The sequence below is a fragment of the Leptosomus discolor genome, chromosome 2 (assembly GCF_034619465.1).
Source record: "Leptosomus discolor isolate bLepDis1 chromosome 2, bLepDis1.hap2, whole genome shotgun sequence".
Taxonomy (NCBI): Eukaryota; Metazoa; Chordata; class Aves; order Leptosomiformes; family Leptosomidae; genus Leptosomus; species Leptosomus discolor.
The window spans coordinates 89,184,455-89,205,691 of NC_141392.1; the positions used below are offsets into that span (position 1 = coordinate 89,184,455).

General features: G+C 39.4%; 1 protein-coding gene across 1 annotated transcript in view; it reads left to right on the forward strand.

Annotated features, from left to right (window-relative positions):
* Window positions 1-21,237, forward strand: part of UBE3D (ubiquitin protein ligase E3D) — a 59,842-nt gene that overhangs the window by 36,521 nt on the left and 2,084 nt on the right. The window contains exon 9 of the mRNA XM_086460464.1: window positions 16,910-17,048. Coding sequence (XP_086316590.1) covers window positions 16,910-17,048 — 139 coding nt within the window. The remainder of the gene's footprint in view (window positions 1-16,909; window positions 17,049-21,237) is intronic.

Genomic DNA, 21,237 nt, shown 5'->3' on the forward strand with positions numbered 1-21,237 from the left:
ATTACAGCTTTTATTTGTACAGCAGGATAACTTCTCCCTTTGGATTCAGGCATAATGTTCTGGAGTGCCTGGTATTTGTGAATACATCTATGTGGAATATCAGCAGCACTGTGGAAGTGATTTAGTTTTACCCAAAGGTTTAAAAATCAGAGGCCAGAAAACATTTTCATCTTTATATTGTTCTGAAAATTCATTTCAACTTCAGAAATGGCCTTCTGCTTGGTATAATAGGTCTTAAAAAGGGAATTAAGGTTTATGGAGCATATGCAAATCTTCATGTGGCTCAGCTGGTAGGAATAATCTGCATGGGAACATCCAGGGAAGTGCTTTATGCTGTGGCCAGGGAATCCAGGGCTTTAGGTACAGGGCAAAAGGAGCACTGTGCCATCACCGATCATACAGACCGTGGTTCATTCAACTTTGATTTCGTTTGATCTTTTTTTTTTTAAATAATTTTTCTTTGCCATTTGCTTGGTTGATTACGCTAAGGAAATAAGTGTTACTGTTTGTTGCTGGTCTAGGGCCCTGAATGCACACCTATTTCAATACTGTTAGGGTATCAAAGACACCATCCCGCTGGTATAGGTGCTGGGGTTGAGACTGCTGGTACATCTGACAGCGGTGGTGAAGAGCAGTGGGAGGTCGGCAGTCAGAGAGATGTGGTGGGAAGATAATGGCATCTAACATGAGCACAGTTCGCATCATTTTTGTAGAAGTTTCAACAGGCAGCTCTGCCCTAGTAAGTGATAGATCAGCCGTGCACTCTGTGGTTATGGGCCGTATTTTCTACTTAGTGCCTACAAGTGCTGTGCTCCCTTGGTTCATGGTTAGAGCCTTTACTGGGGACTGTGTTGTGACCGCTAGGAACAAGACAAGGGAATTGCTTACTGGGTTTGCTGCCTGCCCGTGGGTCATACCACCTCTCTGATGCTCTCCCTGCACTGCCTAGATGAGGAGCTTAGTCTCATTTAAGCCAAGCCTGCTGTTCAGTCATGATCTTAGCTGAGGTTACTGTACCAACTGTTCGCCCTGCTTTTGCATCACAGACGTCTGAGCCACTTGATAGTCAAGTCCTCAACTACTGCAGTTTAGAGCACACAGTTGAAGGTAAATTGTTGCCAGTTTTGGATTGCTTAAAGACACTGCACCATGAACCATGGCACTTTAGGAACTGAATGATGAGCAGTTCAGATATCCAGGCAGGGTCAACAGATGGTACCAGTATCTTCGTCAGCTATCTCTTCCCCGTTCATGAATCAGGTCACTGAGTACCTAAAACTGAGTGATGCAAATACCTCCCAGTATGCTCACAGCGCACAGAACCAACAGGTAACACCAGCTTTACAGCATTTAAGCATTGGTTCTGCATGTCTTCTATTTTCAGCTGTAACTAATAATATTTTTTTAAAATTAATCATTACTTAATAAACCTGTGCTGATTTATTGTAATTGCACCTATAAATCCATTTCTAATGGCTAGACACATGAATTTCATCTGTCCCTTCCCTAAGGCCACATTAGTCAGCATGAGCTCAAACTGATATGTAGACAACTTTTTTTTTTTTTTCAACATAAGGAAGTGTAAAAAATTTATGATGTTGCTTTAACAAGGCCCACTGGGATTTGGGATTATTTATCTGAGCCCTTATTAAAGACAAAAAGTTTTCTATGTTTAGCCATGCAGAGCAAAGCTGCTCTTCAGACAGTCCAGTGCACTTATTCTCTTAATTTTTAATTTGATAAACATTAGAACGGAAATCATGGAGAGAAGTATGAAGGATCTTTCCTCTATATCCCTTTACCACAAAGCCAAAGTTACTATTAACCACTAATATGAAAAGAAAAATGGAGTGCAGCACCTCTTGAATTTTAAGGCCATTTCACTGTACTAGGAACCAGAAGTGGAAAACTTCTGTCATTGTTAGAAGGAAACTACTTGCGACACTGAAGAAAAAAACAGAAGATGAAAAAGATGTGCCTTATTCCCTAGCAGGAGGATTAATTCTCCTGTACAATTAATCTAATTTCTTAATCTCATTCTTTAGCACCCAAATCTCTATTCTTTCTCTGTGAGGTAATTGTTACTCCTGTATACCTCTGTTGGGACCTCAGTTAAGCTTCTTCCTACTACCTTCTCCTAGGAAGCTCTAGAAGGAGAATTAAATGGAATGTATTTCATGAGATAATTTATGTTAGACTCCCTCTTGTTTTCTCTGAGTAATTAGGAAATGAAAGTGTTTCTAAGGGCTTGGAAATGAAAAATCTGATGTAAAATGAGACCATTTAACTAAATTACAAAAATGGAACTTAATCTTTTAGGAAAAATATTTTACGAGAGGTCATAGTGTGGCTTTAAGTTACACACTTTCAAAGCAACAGAATTGCTTTAGACATTTTCACTCCTTTTGTAAATCTGAGCAGTCTGTGTATCCAGAAACTCAAATGCATTCCTTGTCTCTCTCAAGAAATTTGCCATTTCTCCTTTCGTGAGGGTTATACATTGAGAAATACCTACACTGTTTCATTCAGTCTTCCTTTGGGTAAATTTCTGTGATGTTCGTTTTCAGTGTTCGCTGTTTTGAGTTACGCTTTGCTTCTGACTTCCTATTACCAAATCTGTAAGAGTGCTCCTTTACCAGCATTTCAGAGTTAGTATGTGATTTCCATTCTGTAGATCAGTCAGAGGCACAACTGAAGCATCAGACACAATGATGTTGCAATCTCATGAAACAGAGTTCGCTGCTTCTGCAGGCATGTCCTGGTCATATTGTATAGGGTATTCTGTCGTCAGACTTAAATTTTCACACACCGCAAGAAAAATCCATAACACTTCATATTTGCTGTAATGCCTTAAGGGTATAAGTTACTATAGTAAAGGTGAATTTTATGTCACCAGTGTCAGAAACCTTATTTAGAACTGTGACTGGGAAAACATACTTCCTCTTGTTTGTAAAGGTCATTTATCAAGGCTTTCTGATAACTAGCTCTGAAAAGCTGTTCAGTGAGGTTCCTCTGAAAGAATTTACATTCACTGACAGTCCATACAGGGAAGTCTATGGGTAAGTGGGCTGCACAATCCCAAAAAAGCATTAAAGAAAAAACACAAGCCTGGATGTAGCTGGGGCTGGTATTGCCGTTTTTGCAAGCAGTGACGCTGAATATTGTATGAAAGGATGCAGATGCATAGAAGTTCTAGATTATTGATTAAGCTACAGGTGCTGACCGTTAAGCAGCATGTGCATGTATTTTTACACTGTGTAGATGCAACAGGAATATGTAATCTCTCCCATGCCCCACATAATAACTAGGTTTTGTTTCAATAAGTGATGGGAACATTGTCTTGGAACGTCATTGTGTTCACCTTGCTTAATATAGAATGATTAAGTCTGGATACAGAATTCTGCTTTTTTGGATGCAGAATTGGTAAAATAATCTTTAAATCTGATGAAGCTCCAAACCATTATCTTTCCTCTCTTGAATTGTTCGGGGTTTCTTTTTTTTTTCTGCAGCATCTGTGAGATTTGAGATTTTGTCGATAATGGGTATTGAAACTGGACACATATGACACAGTTGCTGCTATGCTGTAAATATTTTAATCAGATTTACCAATTTGGAAATCACCTGATAGCTGTTTTGGGCAAGTGAACCAAGTATTTTTGGACTGACCTCAGTAATGTCTCGGTGAGCAAAGGAGGACTTCAAACAGATGAAACTGGAAAACACGTCAGTCACAGATGAAACTAGGAGCTGAAATAAAATAATTCTTGAACTTGCAGTTGTGGTGTGTAGAATTATTATAAGAAGTCGAGAATGGTAAGTATGGTTGTCTTTAAATCTTGGACATTGTATACTAGTTTCTTTTGAAGTAGATACACTAATAAAATTCCTTGCTAAGGTGGTGCAGCTTGGTTCACTGCCCCTATTTTCATTTTGAGAAGTTCTACTCTTTGAAAGCTAAGTTGTCTTTACTGTCTTCAGCTTTAAACTTTTCTTATGCATTTGCTATTTGAACAATTTGCTCATCTGAGAATTGATTGGGTGAACTGAAGTGACTTAAATGTCATTCCAAATGAGGTGGGTCTTCTCTTTCTTAAGCATCTGACCCTCAACAAGTCCAGGCTGACTGCTCGTGAGTTTTTTGGAACCTTTCATACCGGACTAGTTCAAAAATTTAACTTTTGTTAAATGGTACAAAATAATTCTCAGATACTGAACCTAGCATTTGTAAATAGGGAAACTTTCTGTCGAGGTAAAGGGCTCTTGTATTTGTGATAGGATACTTGACACCATGTGTTTTATGTTCTGCAATATGACATCTCATTTTGATAATTTCTAAATTAAGGTTATTGTTTCATGAAGAGTTGTAAAGGCACCTCAGGAGAGTAGTGCTATTGATAGCATCTGGGCATTCGAAATTCAAGACCTCTCAATATTGATAAATATGTCTTCTTTCTGAGTCTTCCTCCTTTTTTTTGATTGGAGATTCCAACCTGTGGAAGGAAAAGGAGGGAGGAAAGAGTCTGTGAAATCGTTCCTGTATGAGAGTGTGGTGGAAGTGTAGCCCAGGAGAGAGCAGAGACATTTTGTATTTTCTTTGGGGCTTCTGCCTATTATCATGGTGCCTGGAGGGGCTGAGAGACAGCCTGTTGTCTCACCCTCTGGGTGGAAAGGCAGGCTGCATACAGGAGATGCTGGCTAATGTGCACAGAAGTAGGAGGAGGTCCCCTGCATTTACGGTGCACCACTAGAGGGTGAGAATGAATAGAGGTAACCAGGAGAGTTGTCCTTTGATAAGATTCTGTAAGTTCTTGAGGTTGGTTTGTGGAAAAAATACACTGAGGCAAATCTGTGTTATTTCTCTGGGGAAATGGAAGTGTGTGAGACAGTATTTTCTGTCTGCCTCACCACCCTTCTTCTCCTGTCCCTGACTTTTAAGCATATTGGACGATTTTGGAGATAAATGGTCTGAATGACACTTCTCCCACAATTTCTGTAGAACAGTTGGCTATATAGAGGAGAGCATCGTTGTTAATGCCCCTAATGAGAAAAAAAAACCCTATAGATTGAAAACAACAATTACAAGAAGAATCTGCTGAGGAAGGCAGCCAGCCCACTGGATATCACTAGTCCCATGAGCAGGTGGAAATGATTCCTTGAAATTACATGAATCTTTCAAAAGGTGAGCTATCTGGAATTACTTTGCATTTGCTGTAACCATATTGATGGTCAGCAGTTGCCACAATGGAGCTTTTACATAGTACTTTGTCTTTCGACAGCCCTACCGTGCACTTCTACCCTTCAGGAAATGGGAGTTATTGGGGGAGGCTTACTCCCATTTGTCAGGGCAGTGGCCCTTACTTTTCTACATACCTGAAGTGTTGGAAGGTTTTAAAAAAAAAAAAAAAAAAGGAAAAGGTTGTAACCTCGGAATCAGAATTTGAGTACTTGGTTGATACATGCTGGGAGGGGAGGCTTTTTAGGTCAGTGGTGCTGCTGCTCACATTTGATATTCCCTGTAAGTAAGGTGGCACCAGTCAGGCTTTTAGCTATAGGTTGATAGCACGCTGCTCTGTGTCCTTTGCATCCATCCCAAGCACAGTAGACTACAGTTATTGCCATACATTAGAGTAATTATGAGCCATCTGTTCTAATTTAGAGTAAGATGTATCCAGGAAGGAATGAAGAGGTGCTAAAGGTGAAGGAAAGTATTTTAAGGAACAGGCGAAGCCATCCCTTTATTCTGAGCTGTAGGCATATCTAGGAAAACTGCAGTCTGGAGGCATAGTAGAGTGTTGCTAGTCAAGATGTTGATGACCATCAGCAGTGCCATCCTGCACTATGGTGTGCAGGAGTGATCTGGCTACAGCAATCTGATCTTCATTGTTTTCAGAAAAATTATGTGAATTCTTTACACCTGGGATGCAGTAAGACGTTCAAAAACTGCAGCTTAAAACCTTAACACAACCATTAAAGTGAAGAAACACATTCTAAAGCATTGGCCATGCAGTTTTTACGAGAGTAATTTGCTTCTCCTTTTAGTGGGGCCACGTTGCTTTGCTGCTGAGAAGTCTGCAATTACATTGTGCTTTGGAGCTGTGCCAGCAATTCTGCATTGCATGGGTGTTCAGGAGCAGTCACAGCAGATTTTAGGCAATGCCAGCGAGAGATGAGCTCCTCTGCTTTTCTTGGTTATGTAGGAGAACTTCTAAATTAACGTCTGAGTTCTGCTCTTGCACCCAGCTAGGTAAAAATGATGTACAGAATTTTGAAAAGTAGTTTCAAGGAAATACATTGTGAATCTGTTGAATTCTGTCTGCCATGTTTTCTTCCTGTTATGTCTATATATGTTTGAGCATCACGAGCCCAGCAGGAGCTGTTTTCTCCCTGAGCTTGTATTCCTCAGTCAGATGCTCTAAAGCAGAACTTCATTGTAACTGATGAAAATTTGCTGCAGTTTTCTACTTTTACAGCAGATGAATGAAGAAAGAATTTCTCTCCCCCTAAGCAGTTACTATTATGGCTTGGCTGTGTGGATATAGCTGCTGCTGCACCTTTATGCACTGTGATTTTGGTGGTAGGACATATCCTGGGAAATACCTGGCAGGCTTGGGATTTTATATCCAAGGTCAGTTCCCACAAAATTAAAAATCCTTTTTCTCTTCATTCTATGACCACCTCATTTTTGCTTACCTATTTAGTACTGAAACTAAATAATAATAAATGTCTTAGTAACGCTTACTGACAATCTGTGCGTGATTTGAGTACCGTCATGAATTTTAAGTTTAGTACATTTGCAAGTGTTCGTTGTCCCACGCATCTAGGTGTCCCTTTGAACGTAAGTCTGCCTTAGAGATTGTTGCTTGATTTATCTAAAATGAATGCATGAAAAGCTATTATTACTTAAAGGTTGCAGAATAGATGAACTCATGCTAATCCTCCCCTGTGATGTTTAAGCTTTATTTCAGTGATTTTTGCAGATTCTTGCATTCTGTTTTGTCTTCTGCAGAGACTGTACAGTTGGTGCTGTTTTGCAGTGGAATGAAAATATTTTATGGGTGATAGGGTTTGCGACTTAGAAGTAATGCTTTTGAAATTACGTAGCAGCCAGCTGGAGGAGGGAAGGCAATACAGAAAAGCAGTTGGTGAGCACCCAAAAATCTTTAGTCTAGAGAAGTATGTTGAGCATTTGAAATTACATGCACCAAGGCAAAGTTACTCCTGAACAGGATTAAAATCTCAAGATTTATTTCCGTGCAAAAAGTTGCATTATGTTGAGATAGCTTTCTGTGCTTCAGAGGAATAATCTACTTGTAAACAATTTTGTCTGTCTTGGCACAATGTACTAACACAGTTGTTTGGTTTCTAGTTTTGCCCTTTACCACTTTGAGAAAAAAAAAAAAAATTCTGTGGGCTATACACAGGCTTTATTTATACTAATAGGATTTTTTAATAACTGTACCAAAAGCAATGTAGTTACATTTAAGTTAATATAGGATGGTTGAGTCTAATAAAAATGTGAAATAAAAGAAAGAATTTGGCCTGTACTTTCCAGGTTGAGATAGGCAACTTTTACTTCTCCTACTTCCATTAAATAGTTTAAAATAATCAAAGCATGTCAAGAAGTAGTAAAATAATTTAAAATACATAAAATTAATGTAGTTGAGATTCATATGCAGTTGTCTAATGCAAACAAAATCATTTAATCTACTGTCTTTTAATGTACCTTTTAGCATGAGTTATTTAATCTATGCTACATATTGGAATTAGAAATGAGAAAACTGCATGTGGAATATCTATTTTAAATCACAAAAGCATTCACTGGAGCAAATAGCATAATTTTACTTAAAAGGCCCTTTGAAAAATGCAAGAACATTTGATACTTCTTATGTCAGCCCTTCTGAAAAATATTGTGGCAATCGGCAGACAATACTCTGGTGAGGTTAAATTTGAATTTTCATTATAAGCTTTTCTTATTAGTATTAAATAACTTGTCCTTTTCAAATGGTGACACACTGAAAGTTCAAGAAGGACTTAAATTTTGTAGGATAAGGTATTTTAAACCTGCTGAATTGATTTTTTGTTGTAGTGGATGTCTAGATAACTTCTTTTTGACGAGACTCTAGAAGTGCATAGTTTTTCCATTCAACATATACATTACTCAGAAAAAAGACAGAAGGCTGTTAATAGTGGTCATGAGTTGGTGTCTACAACTATTATTTATATTTATATTAATTTATAGAAATAGACATAATTGTATAATAACATATTAATTTATGTATAATTAATATATAATTACATATTCTATATTAAAGTATATGTACTGTATTTGATGTAACTTTATTATAAGGGTTATATATTAGTAATGTTCTTGTAAGAATACTTTACATGAAAGAGTATTTAAGACTGCTTGAAAGTATAGAAGTTCAGTTAAATAAACCTTCATCCTGTCTCTATAGTGATGCACTGAAAAAAATTAAGGTTTAAAACTAGAGATGGCGCTTCCATTGTTCGCCACTATAGTCCATTGCAATAAATCTAAAAAAATGCCTCCTCTTGTGGGTCACTGAATCACTACTCTGTGTTCTTACTTCCCTTGCTATGTTCCTCTTCTCTTGCTCATTTCCTTACAGGGACACTAGTGGATTAAATTTCTGTTCTTCCCTTTGTTGTCTCTTGTGGGAGATTTAATACCTGTTGGTTTGGGATACCATGCAACTAGTAAAGATCCCAGGGAACATTTGCTCAAAGACCACACTTGACACTGCCAGCTATCGAGGCTGACTAATGAACAGCATTGGAACAAGACTGCAGGTGTTTGTTTTAGGAGGGAAGCAGTGATTCTGTAAAGAAAGGGTTTTTTTCCAAAGGAATTTGCTGTAGGCTGTGGAAGCACTGCACTTCTTAGTGTTCCATATTATTTAAATTTTGGCAAGAGTTTAGTAGCTAATGAGCATGCATTGATTTTTATGTCATTTTTAGATCTCTGCAAGGATAATTAAAAGTATAAATAACTTAGCCTCCTGGTATATTAAGTATATAGACACATCATCAACCATAATTTAGAATTGGTTTTAGATTAAATAATTTTTACAAATAGTTATTTAATTTAGCAGGTTGTCCTTTGAGTCGGTAAAGTCATCTGTAATTTATATCAGAGCTGTAGCTCGTGGGAAGGGCAGTTTTAACAACGTTCAGTGAACTCTCAGAGTCAGGGCTGAGCTTCTGTTGGCTTTTATATTGGATTCTTCAGCACAACCTTGGTTCAGCAAAACACTGAATCCATAGCTAACATAGTAATCTCCTTCAAGGGTTTCTCAGCTTTTGGAGCTCTCAACGCAGAGAACTTTCACCTAGATCATAACTAGTCAAGTCAAGTTAATCCAGTGCCTTGGTAGCAACACTGAGTAGCGCTCCGAGTAAGAGCTTTTTCATTTTTCAGTTTCAATCTCTGTAAACTACCATAGGTTAATGTATTTATAGAAGTAGCCTGGTAAATCAGAGGTGGTGACGAGTGCTCTGGAAAGGAAAAAAAGGGCTTTTCTGTTCCTCTTCAAAGTCAGACTTATTTTGTCTGTTGCTGGGACAGTTGCGTTTTGAAGTGAATCTTGTGCACGGTGGAGGGTGATTACTAAATGGCCTTGGCACTGATGGCAGAGGCTTGTTTTGAAAGAAATGCAATCTAGTGAGATGTCTGGTCCAGTTTTTCAAACTTTTCCGAGAAACCTTATCATTTTTTCCTGGTTTTGAGAGACAAAGATTTCTCTTGCTTCACTGACATGTCTTGAATATTGTGTTTTTCATGAAGACAGGACATTATGGACAGGTTCCACAACCTGATGGATGACTGTTTGTTTGCTAGTACTTACATCAAGAAATTATGAAATAAATGTATTTCATTATTTAAAATGAAAATTTAAAAGACCATTTAAAATGTTTTAAAGCAAGGTTTAAAAAAACCCCTTGCTTTTAAGGAAACAATTTTCACATGTTACTCTGACTTATGTAGGCATTTTAGCAATTCGTTGGGATCAATTCCATAATGAGCAGTGGAGAAATACCATTCTCTGACGCACAATGAATCAAATGTGCTTATCTGAAAACATTATGATCAATTACTTCCACTGGAGAAATAATTGCCTTATCTTTAGTCTTATCTGAGTAGTTGTTTTCAAGTTTGGCTCACCTCTGCTTTCAGAATTAATTGGTTGAATTTCAGATAACATTTGCTGATTTTTATTTTTTTTTTAGAGAAATCCAAATTTCCCTGGATTTCCCATTATTAACAGCTAAACAGCTTTGAAAATACTACTTCATTTTTTAAAACATCGTTCACATATTACTATAGGACTTTTATTTTCCTAGCTGTATTTCTTTGACTGGTTATGGGAACATGACAAGCATACCATGCTCTAAATTTCTCCTTCAAACAACCCATTCCTTAGAGAAAGCATTGAAAAAGACAAGGGGGAAGATAGTCTTAGCCTTTCATCTTTTGTTTCTTGCTTGTTTGAGTGCACCATTCTGACAGTTTAGCACATAGCCCGTAGATGTTTCGTATCACCATCTAGCACAGTAGCTATGTATCTTCCCCCTTGAGTAGAATTTTAGTCTGTTCACTTTATGTAATAAACTTCAGTTCTGAAATGTATGCCAGAAATATATTAAACAGTTTGATTAGCATTCATCATAGGCAGTTCTTTCTCAAAATGAAAGTCATATGAAGGTTTCAATTATATCTTTTAATCTTACACCTGTTTATTGTGTTTTCATGGATGAGACTAATGTGTATCTTGTGGGTGGAACAGAAGGAGTGAGTTTGAGGTATCACTTTGTTCTGTAGAGGCTGCATATCAAGTTTGGTTAAGAGGGAAGAGCTCTGACTCTTTTACTGGGGATCAGTTCCATTATCACCAACCCTTCTTCCTGACCCAAAACTTAAGAGGTTTTCTTTTCCAGTTGTCCTGAACCTGCAAAGTTGAGTGCACTTAAGTAAAAGCACCAAGTCTCTCAATTTGGCTTACTCACTAGGGAGTATGGTAGGCTGTGAAGAACGTGTTTACTTTTACATGGTTTTGCTAGATAGAAATGTCATATTATTGAGTTTATGCTATTATTGTCCCAGGTAAACATCACTTCATTCTCATAGAATCATAGAATAGTTTGGGTTGGAAGGGACCTTTAAAGGTCGTCTAGTCCAACCCCCCTGTGGTGAGCAGGGACATGTTTAGCTGGATGAGGTTGCTCAGAGTCTCGTCCAACCTGGCCTTGAACGCTTCCAGGGATGGGGCTTCTGCCACTTCTCTGGACAACCAGTTGCAGTGTTTCACCACCCGCATCATGAAACAGTTCTTCCTTATATCTACTCTAAATCTTCTCTCTTTTAGTTTAAAACCATTACCCCTTGTCCTATTGCAGCAGGCCCTGCTGAAAAGATTGCACCTGTCTTTCCTGTAGGCCCCCTTTTAAGTACTGGAAGGCCACTCTAAGGTCCCCCCCGGAGCCTTCTCTTCTCCAGGCTGAACAACCTCAACTCTCTCAGCCTGTCCTCATAGGGGAGGTGCACCAGCCCCTTCATCATCTTTGTGACCCTTCTCTGGACCCACTCCAGTGGGTTGATGTCTTTCTTGTGCTGAGGACTCCAGAGCTGGACACAGTGCTCAAGGTGGGGTGTCACCAGAGCAGAGTAGAGGGGGCAGAATCAAACTGCTGGCCACACTTCTTTTGTTGCAGCCTAGGTAGGATACAGTTGGACTTCTGGGCTGTGGGTGCATATTGCCAGCTCATGTCAGCTTTTAATCAGCCAGTACCCCCAAGTCTTCTCAGCAGGGCTGCTCTCAATCCCTTCATCCCCCAGCCTGTATTGATACTGAAAGTTACCCCAACCCATGTGCAGGACCTTGCACTTGGCCTTGTTGAACCTCATGAGGTTCACACAAGCCCATTTATCAAGCTTGTCCAGGTCCTTCTGGATGGCATCCTGTCCCTCAGGTGTATCAAGCACACCACTCAGCTTGGTGGTGTCTGCAGATTTGCTGAGAGTGCACTCGATCCCACTATGTCATAGATAATAATACTAAACAGCGCTGGTCCCAGTACAGACCCCTGAAGGATGCCACTTGTCACTGATCCCCATCTGGACGTTGAGCCACTGGCCATTACTCTCTGGATGCGATCATCCAACCAATTCCTCACCCACCAAACAGTCCACCCATCAAATCCACATCTCTCCAATTTAGAGCTAAGGATGTTGTGGGGGACCGTGTCAAAGGCCTTGAAGAAGTCCAGATAGACGACATCCGTAGCTCTTCCCTTGTCCACTGATGCAGTCATTCCATCATAGAAGGCCACTAGGTTAGTCAGGCAGGACTTGCCCCTGTTGAAACCAGGTATATCTTGAATCGTTTCCCTGTCCTCCATGTGGCTTAGCATAGCTTCTAGGAGGATCTCTTCCATGGTCTTCCCAGGCACAGATGTGAGGTTGTCAGGTTGGTAGTTCCCAGGGTCCTCCTTTCTACCCTTTTTAAAAATGGGTGCAATATTTCCCTTTTTCCAGTTGCCAGGGCCTGCCTATATTTGACTTTGCAAATATTTGGTATATATATTGCTGAGGTCCATCAGCAGCTTTTCTCTGTAACTAATGTTGATTTCTCCTCAGTACTCGGACACTGATTTTCACAAAAACATGAAACTTCCCCAAACCTAATATGTTTGAGATCTTTTTAAAGAAAATTTGGTTGAAATAGGCTAAGAGATTTAAAGGTTCTGGGAAAGGGAGGTGATAAAGAAAAGGAGAAAATGGGAAGGATGGAGTGACAGACAGGATGCTTAGAATGATTTGGAATTTCCTGTTGGTGAGATCACAGGAGGATGATCGTGGTTTACAGAGGTGGATTTAATGTCCTGTGAAAAAATCCAATCTGACGCGTCCTTTTCTTAACTCAGACCATGCTCCTAGTTTGGACCCTTTTACTGAGTATATTTTACCTACATCTTATTGTTTGAAGTGTGGTTTCTAAACCTGACTCATATCTCCCTGAAACACTGTCAAGGTCAATATGTAGTGGTGAGATTTTTACCTGTCATAAATTCAGTATGAAGTAGGTGCAGTCTTGTGCCCTGCGATAACTTAGGGAATTTGTGTAGAATGTATGAGTTTTATTTGATACTGAGGGTCTTTTTTTTTTTTTTTTTTTTTGTCAGACTGGGAAGCCCAGAATCTCAAGGCTTCTTTGCAGTGTAGAAAAGTTAAATGTTTGCAGGAGGAAGAACATGAAATAGCATTATGTCTCTAGTTAACCTCACCTTACTCCAGCTAATCTGACTTACCTCCCCCTTATTCCTTTCAGCCAGCATAGCAAGCTGTGCTGTGCTCTCTGGGAATTATGCTGGCTCTTGCATTTACTGACAGAAGGAGCAAGCTTGGCCCAGCCTGCTTTCTCTCAAGGGAAGCTTAGAAGCAAGAGTTCATTGCTGAGTAAAGGTATTAAGGAGAAGGGGGAGAGAGAGCAATGCATGCAAAGTCCTGTCTACATGCAAAGTTACCATGGGCATGTCTGAGTCCTACTGGTTTCTTTCTCATCTTCTTCCTCAGCCCTCCCAAAACCTCCTTCTGACAATTTGCCCTATCTCAATGTCAATTTGAATTATTTTTTTTTTTTAAGATCAGGAGAGCAAAATAGTTTTGTTTATATGGCTGAGGAGCTCTCAGCCAGCTCAGACTGTTGGCGTTTGGGATTGGTCTGGGAGGAAGCACTGAGCTGATGGGCTCAGTTGTCCTCTGCGGATGTTTGCTCTCCTGAGGAGCACTATCAGCCGATATGCTTGTTTCAGTAAACAGAAAGCAAGCAGTCTCCTCTCCTGTACTGGAAGTGAGACAGCTCTCCTTAGACAGAAAGGTTCTGTGAAACTAAGGTGAAAAAATGAGGGGTTGTGTTTTGGTTTGCTTTTGTTTTAAGCATAGACATTTTTCTCCTTCCTCTACAATGAATATCATGGAAAAATACTCCCAAGAGTAACAGGGGTAAAGAAGAACAAAAAGACATGGTCTAATAAAGCAGTGACTTCCCACGACCACTTGTGTTAAATGCTGCAAAAGGACAAGTCGTAAAGACTAATTCCTAACGTAAGTGTTCCTGGAGCAGTAAGTGCTAGGACACACATGGTTTGTTTTTAATAAGGGAATACACTGGAATCGTTTCAGGAAATACTAATAACTGAGCCATTAATAAATTGTAATATAATTAGGCTAGATGTCTTTATGCAAATAATTGTTCCCCCAAATAAAACAACAGCCACCAAAAAAAAAAAACTCTAGTAGTGCAGTGTCAGGGCTGTAAGAGTTGGACTTTAAAATGAGGAGGGAGCTCCAAAAAATTCTCTAGTCAAAACACAAGAATAGAATCAGGATACTGAAGTAAGTTGTGATATTTTGCATATTGCTTGGACTTCTGAAAAATTTCTTTGCAGAGAGAGTGTTGATCTGTGGAAACACCTCCCCAGGACCCAGAACCTTTGCATGTCACCTTCAGTATCCATACTCTAGCTGTGTTTTAAGGTGCCTGCAGAGTGCTTTGATTAGACTTGCTGATTTCTGAAAAATTGAAAGCCTCAATTTTGCTAGCTTCACCTAAATTTGCCTGTATCGCCAGACAAGATTGTAAAAAATGTAGGACAAAGACCTCGTAAGGAACATATAAAGGTATGTTTCTAATTATATGTGGAAATGGACATTACCATTTATAATGAAGTGTAAAACTTGGTTCTGGATTACAATTAACAAGACTCCTTGGTTACTGGCTGCTCAATGATCATCATCTAGAGCAAGATGTTCCTCCTGGAGCGTTTACAGAATCTCTGGACCAGTCAGGCCTGCCTGTTCTCGGCTTGGCTACTTGCACAGTCTTTTAAAAGAATCCTGCTTCCTTTCGATATTTGGATTTAGCTGGAGGCTTGTACCTTTCAATAGTGAAAATACTCCAGGGTGCGCTCCAAGCTGCTCACCTTCTTGTCCTAGCAGACAGGGTTTTTTTTTTTTGTGGTAGCTTTAAACAGCTTTTTCAGATCCATCTGGCGCAGTGTAAGTGTCCTGTGACATACTGCGTTTTATGAAGGCTGTTAATGTGTGGTAGGTTGTGGCCTCTGTCCTTCGATATGGTTTCAGCCACGTGTGGAGACCTTAAGTGATGTGCTGCCGTTAGAGGCGCCAGAGGGTGCCTAGCCCAGACTGCCTCCCTCCTTCTTCTTTCCATGTTTAGACCTCCTTATGTCAAAGTGACTCACTCATTTTGTTGAGGGTTGAGAAAAGACATGGTACATTTGGTAATTTAGAAGTGATATAATTCCATTTGTCTTTTATTGTGGATTTTAAAAAAAAAAAAAAAAAAGAGTGAAAGAGAGCACTTCTTTTTTACGGAGATGGAAGCCCTGCTGACCTTGTGTGCATTATGGGCCTTGCTTCTGTGTATTGAGGCAGAAGTGGATTCTTACATACCCACAGATAAAGGAGGAAGGAGGAAAACCCGTGAAGATTAGAAAAGGAAAAAAACCAAACAGTTAAAATTCAAGAGGCCAGTTTCAGACAAATGGAGGTAAGAAAGTGAAAATACACCCATTCTTTGAAGAGAGATGTGTAAATTATGCTAAGTAGAATATCTTCTAGAAGAGCTAAGAAGGTGCTAGGATGAGTTACTAATGGAATCATATGCACAGAAAGTTTATCTGCAATCCTGTATCTAAGAAGCAGGACTTTACAGAGGATCGGTGGGCTTGGGAGACTTGAGAGAATGAGAAGCATCCAGAAGGACACAGATACTGTGAAGAGAGTGTTTGCTCAGTTTTCACCATGCTGAATGTTGGAGTGATGCCTTTTCTTTTAGGTACTTAAAAAAATGCAACTATTTCTAGATAGGACATTAAAACAAGCTGATATGTTGATGAGCAGTGGTTCAGTCACAGTAGTATATTTCCAGAAGAGCTGGAGGAATTTAAAAGTGAAAGCTGATGCTAAAACTATTTATTGGAATCTTGGAAGTAAGGTCTTGGACATGGAAGGGTAGCAAGCTTTGTATTCCAAAGTGATGCTCTCAGATCTGATGAGAATAATTGGTGTCCATCTTGCTCTGGAGTATCTGATACTAGCTGCTCAGATAAAATTACTAAACTGGATCACTGATCTGTCTGACAATTTGTGCATTAAGGAAGAAACAAGCCTGAACAATAGGAAGTGGAATGTTCTTGTGTTTTGAGTTAATCTTATTGAACTAATCTTGTTTTTCATGTGATAGCAGGAACAGTTTACAGAAATGTGCTTTCAGAATGTTGTTTTTATGACTAGCTCTAGAAATCTTAGTTCTTTTAATACATCTAAAGCAGAAAGCTGTAAAAAATGAACTGGTGTTGAGTTTTTGCTTGGTATAGACTGTTAGTAAGGTTCCAGTGAGAGCATCAGAAACTTCAATGTTGAAAGTCACACCTGACCTCCTGTCTTTTTAAAAGTGAAAGGACATTTTTCTTTCTAGAAGCAAACTAAAAAGTGGAGGCATTACGTTCTATGTAGAATACTCTATATGTAAATACACTATATGACAGGAAATTGCCAGTGGCAGATGAAATTTGGTTCAGAAACAATAAAAGTTTGAGTCAGAAACATAAGCAGATTGCTCTAATGTACGCTAGGTTTTGCTTTCATATTTCGGATTTTGTAAGATTTGTGTTATGGATAAGGTATTCTAAATGCACCTTGTATTTCTGGTAAAACACACTTATCTGTGACTTAAGGGAAAATGTGAAGAGACTCCTTTATCACAATATTATAACACGTTCTAATATTTATATGAAACTTGGGGTTTAGATGTATTTTAAGAGAATGTAACAGTTTTTTCTTTTTGTTTTTTGTTTTTTAACTTTATAGCCTTGCTGATGCATGGGAAAATGATATGGGAGTTCATCCTTTAAAGTTTCCATCAGAAACCTGTTTGGAATTACTCCTGATACTGGGTTTGAGTACTACCTCTCTACCACCTTCACTTCGATGCATGAACTCTTTTCAGGTAAGGAACAGCTGCTATTTCAGTATAAAGATGTTACTTCTATGAAAAAGATATCCCTGGGGCCCATAAACCCTTTCAGAATAAAGGTTTATCTTCTGTAGTTGCATAACTCTCCGTTATATTAAATAGAGCAATAGAGAACTTCTTGCAGTGCTCAGTTTCTTCCAATTGTATTAAATGTAGACCAAGGCAGGGAATGTCACTGGATTTTTGAACAGTGAATCACTATTTAAATTAAATTAGATGTTTAATCATCAAACTTAGACTGGAGTAGCTAGAATCATTATATGAAATCTTCTTAGCTTCAAAAAAAAAAAAAAATCCTCATCTGAAAATAAAAGTTTCCAGTGGTGAAAACCTGTAAAATTAGGAGTGTAGCATTCACAGTTTTGTCCAGTGTTCTTCTGTATGTTACTGCTCAAGTTCTCAGCAGTCATAGAAATACTGTTGCAGGCATGTTAAATTGTGATTTGTATTTATCATGTGTCTGAAGATGTACAGTTTTTTAGAAATGAAATACGCAGACATCTCAGTTCATGAAGATGCAACATAACAACTCAGCCTTTTTATGATGCTTCTGTCTTCCGATGTAGTTACGTAGGCTGTCAGTTGTGTATTGATGCAAATGAAAAGTAACCAGCTGTTGAGCAGTAAGCATGCCTGAATCTGTGTTTGTTTTGACAGCTATAGAAGAATCATCATCTCAGTGGGACTGAGTGTCCTAAAGTTTATAGCATGAAATCCAGTAGCTTCTGTTTGACCATACTCCCAGTTTGTAGTTAAGGTATATTTAGTGTTCCTGAGTTATGTTTATGGAATAATAAATAATCTTATTGTAGATTTTTGAAGCCAGAAAGAACATGGTCATGAATCAAAATCAAGTAATTGATTTTAATAGTTACACTGATGTACGACTCCTGAAAACACATCTATATGTTAAGAAATCAGTATGCACCTGCATTGTGTGCTGCTTTTGCATCTTGTGAGCTTGGAAACAGGGATCTGTGTACGGTGAACTCTCAGGTACAGCAGCAGACACTGATCATTTCAACACGGTATTTTAATATCCAAGGTCAGAATTGTTAGTGGGTTGTATGTTTGGAGGCCATAAAATTGAAGAATCTGCCGGATGCTGGCAGAGTGAGATTACAAAAATTACGAGTTTTAAGGACTGGCCAATACTAATTTTCCATGCAGTTGAATAGTCCATGTTTCCTATTAAGAAGTGAACATTTTGGTTGTCTAATGCATGAGGGTGTATTCCTTGTCCGTTACCTTGCCTGTAATTTGTGGTAAAGTATTCTCTGCTTTACCCGTGATAGGTTGAATAGGAGTCTCTTGTATGCTGAGGCTGTGTGTCCTCTCTTGTTTCTGTGGATACTCAGTCCCAGGTTGTGCATTTAGGATTTCTTTTGATTTGTGTATTGCATAGAGATAGGAAGTGATAAATGACTGTCAACTGGTGCAGGTATGAATCGGTAAAGTCAGGAAGGGTTTTTACCTCAGAGTACACAAAACACCAGACTTTTCTTTTGGCTTGTCAGACTCTCCATGATTGTGTGCTCCTGGATAATTCTGTCTTCATGAGGCTGTCTCTGGAAATTAACTGTTGCCCTAGAGGCTTGCCATGCGTGGCCTGGAAGCAATTCAGGGGTAGGGTTGTGTCAGCTATGGGGCGGGAAGGCCCCGTGCATCCCCTGGAGACCCTCTGACCATGGCCTTTCAGACTCAAATTTTGAGTCTGAAAGCAAACATTGCAGCGCATTGCTGAACTGAAGTGCTGTGAGGGATGGCATCTTCCAGCTCTGGCCTGCACAGATCTTACTTTGCCCGCCTGTGTGCCAAAGTAGTGATGTGATAGTGTCCAGTTTTGTTTGCGAACATGATTTCAGGCTGAAAATACTATCTTTTGAGCTGATTCACCGTATCTGTGCTTTCATAGCAAAACAAAAGGCAAAAAGTCATAGTTTTGAAGAGCCTAAGTTCTGAAACCCCTGTGCTAAGATAATGTTACATTTTGCTAAGTGGGAGGAAAGGAAAATGGCTGTTTTGATAAACTTCTGGCTCCAGCATTCACTCTACTTGCCAGACAGTCAGTGTCACCAAGTGTTTGTCTTGGAGGGCAAACACTGCCCAGGAAAATATTGTTTTATTTATTTTTATCCTTTCGAACCTTGTTTGGATCTCAGTTTGTGAATCCATGAAGCAGAAGCAAAGTTTGCCCAAGCTTCTCACTGATACTTTACAATGGGCTGTCAGCCTTATTGGGGTTTTTTCTGGCTTTCTTCTTTATACTCATGTTCACTTTTTGTACAACAAATATTAGAATTACATGTCCTAGTTTTTCCTAATTTTTCTTGGAAAAAGTTGGCAAGATCTGTGGAGAGCTTGACTAATGATAGTAAATTGTGCTTTTGCCTGAGGATAAGATCCCTCTGCATCCAAAACAGTGAAGATTGCAGGTCAAGCAGGGAATAATAAAAGGGCAGTAATTGAAAACTAGTATTTTGTGTGTCTTAATGGACTAACAGCAAAATGACAAAAACTAGTCTTGCTTTATTTTGTGGTAGACCTAGACCTGGCAGTAGTTAGGTCTAGAAAAAAAAATTAATTCTGTATTACAGTAATGCTTGTATTTGAACTGAAAAAAATTGCAATTTCCTGTTATCCACACGTGGCAGTCTTGTTCAACAGGAGGCCAGGCTCTTGCGGCTGAACATCTGAATGCCAGGGCAGTTAGAAGGGAAACAACCCCAGAAAGTGTCAGCTTTCTCATTTCATAAGTGTTCCCACTGTTGGACACATGACATGGAACTGAACGGACCACTAGTTTCCACTGATGTTTTTCTTTATGTTTTGATATAGTATTTGAAAATGCATCTAACAGGCAACTGTATATATAGTGATCTAAAAATTACAGTTTCACTCCTGATATCATGTCAGTATAGCTTTAAAAAATTCAATTTTTTTTAATTACGTAGCCAAAAATTATCTTGCCCTCTACTCTGCCCTGGTGAGACCGCATCTGGAATAACGTGTCCAGTTCTGGGCCCCTCAGTTCAGGAAGGACAGGGAACTGCTTGAAAGAGTCCAGCGCAGAGCCACACAGATGATGAAGGGGGTGGAACATCTCTCTTGTGATGAAAGGCTGAGAGAGCTGGGTCTCTTTAGCTTGGAGAAGAGGAAACTGAGGGGTGACCTCATCAATGTTTGTAAATACGTAAAGGGTGAGTGTCAGGAGGATGGAGCCGGGCTCTTCTTGGTGATGGCCAGTGACAGGACAAGGGGCAATGGGTGCAAGCTGGAGCACAGGGGGTTCCACCTCAACATAAGGAAAAACTTTTTCACTGTGAGGGTGACAGAACACTGGAAGAGGCTGCCCAGAGAGGTTGTGGAGTCTCCTTCTCTGGAGACATTCAAAACCCTCCTGGACGCGTTCCTGTGTGACCTACTCTGGGTGGTCCTGCTCTGGCAGGGAGGTTGGACTAGATGATCTTTCAAGGTCCCTTCCAACCCCTAACATTCTGTGATTCTGTGATTTTGTATTGTTTGAGACTGTATTTTACCCTCTCTCCCTATTATATTGCAATATTGCAGTGTTGACAAGCCAAGTTTTAGTTGGTATACATATGCATTGAATGATGTTTAGGTTGTAAAAAGCACACGAAGGAAATGTGCTTAGTTGCTAATCATCTCTGTAATAAACTCTGTTCTGTGCTGTGCTCTAGAAGTGCTTTCTGGGACTAGCTTAGCAGACTCTGTATCTGTGCTGAGACATAAATTATGTTTTATTTTCCAATAGTGTGCTACTGCTTAGTAACATAATATTTGAAATCAGCTTTCAATTCCGTGTTGACCCTGTGAAGATCTTCCAGTGTGATTTATGTTGCTGGAGGAGCCTGGAAGAGAGGAGCAGCAGCAGACTGTGTTACATAGCTCTGCTGAGTTTCAGGTGCTTGCTACAGCCAGTTCTTACGCTTCCCAGGCTGTTGATCCGAGGTACTAGATTGTTTTTGGCTCATCTCTCATTTTACCTCTATTACATTTACCTGAGTTACATTGACGTTCTGGTGGACTGTAAAGAGTTAAATCTTAAGAAGCTTGAGCCTGGAAACACTGAGGGACCAAGGTGGGTAGACTAGTTCTTGTTGGTTGATGGCTGCCCCGAGGTTTACTGGAGAACATGAAT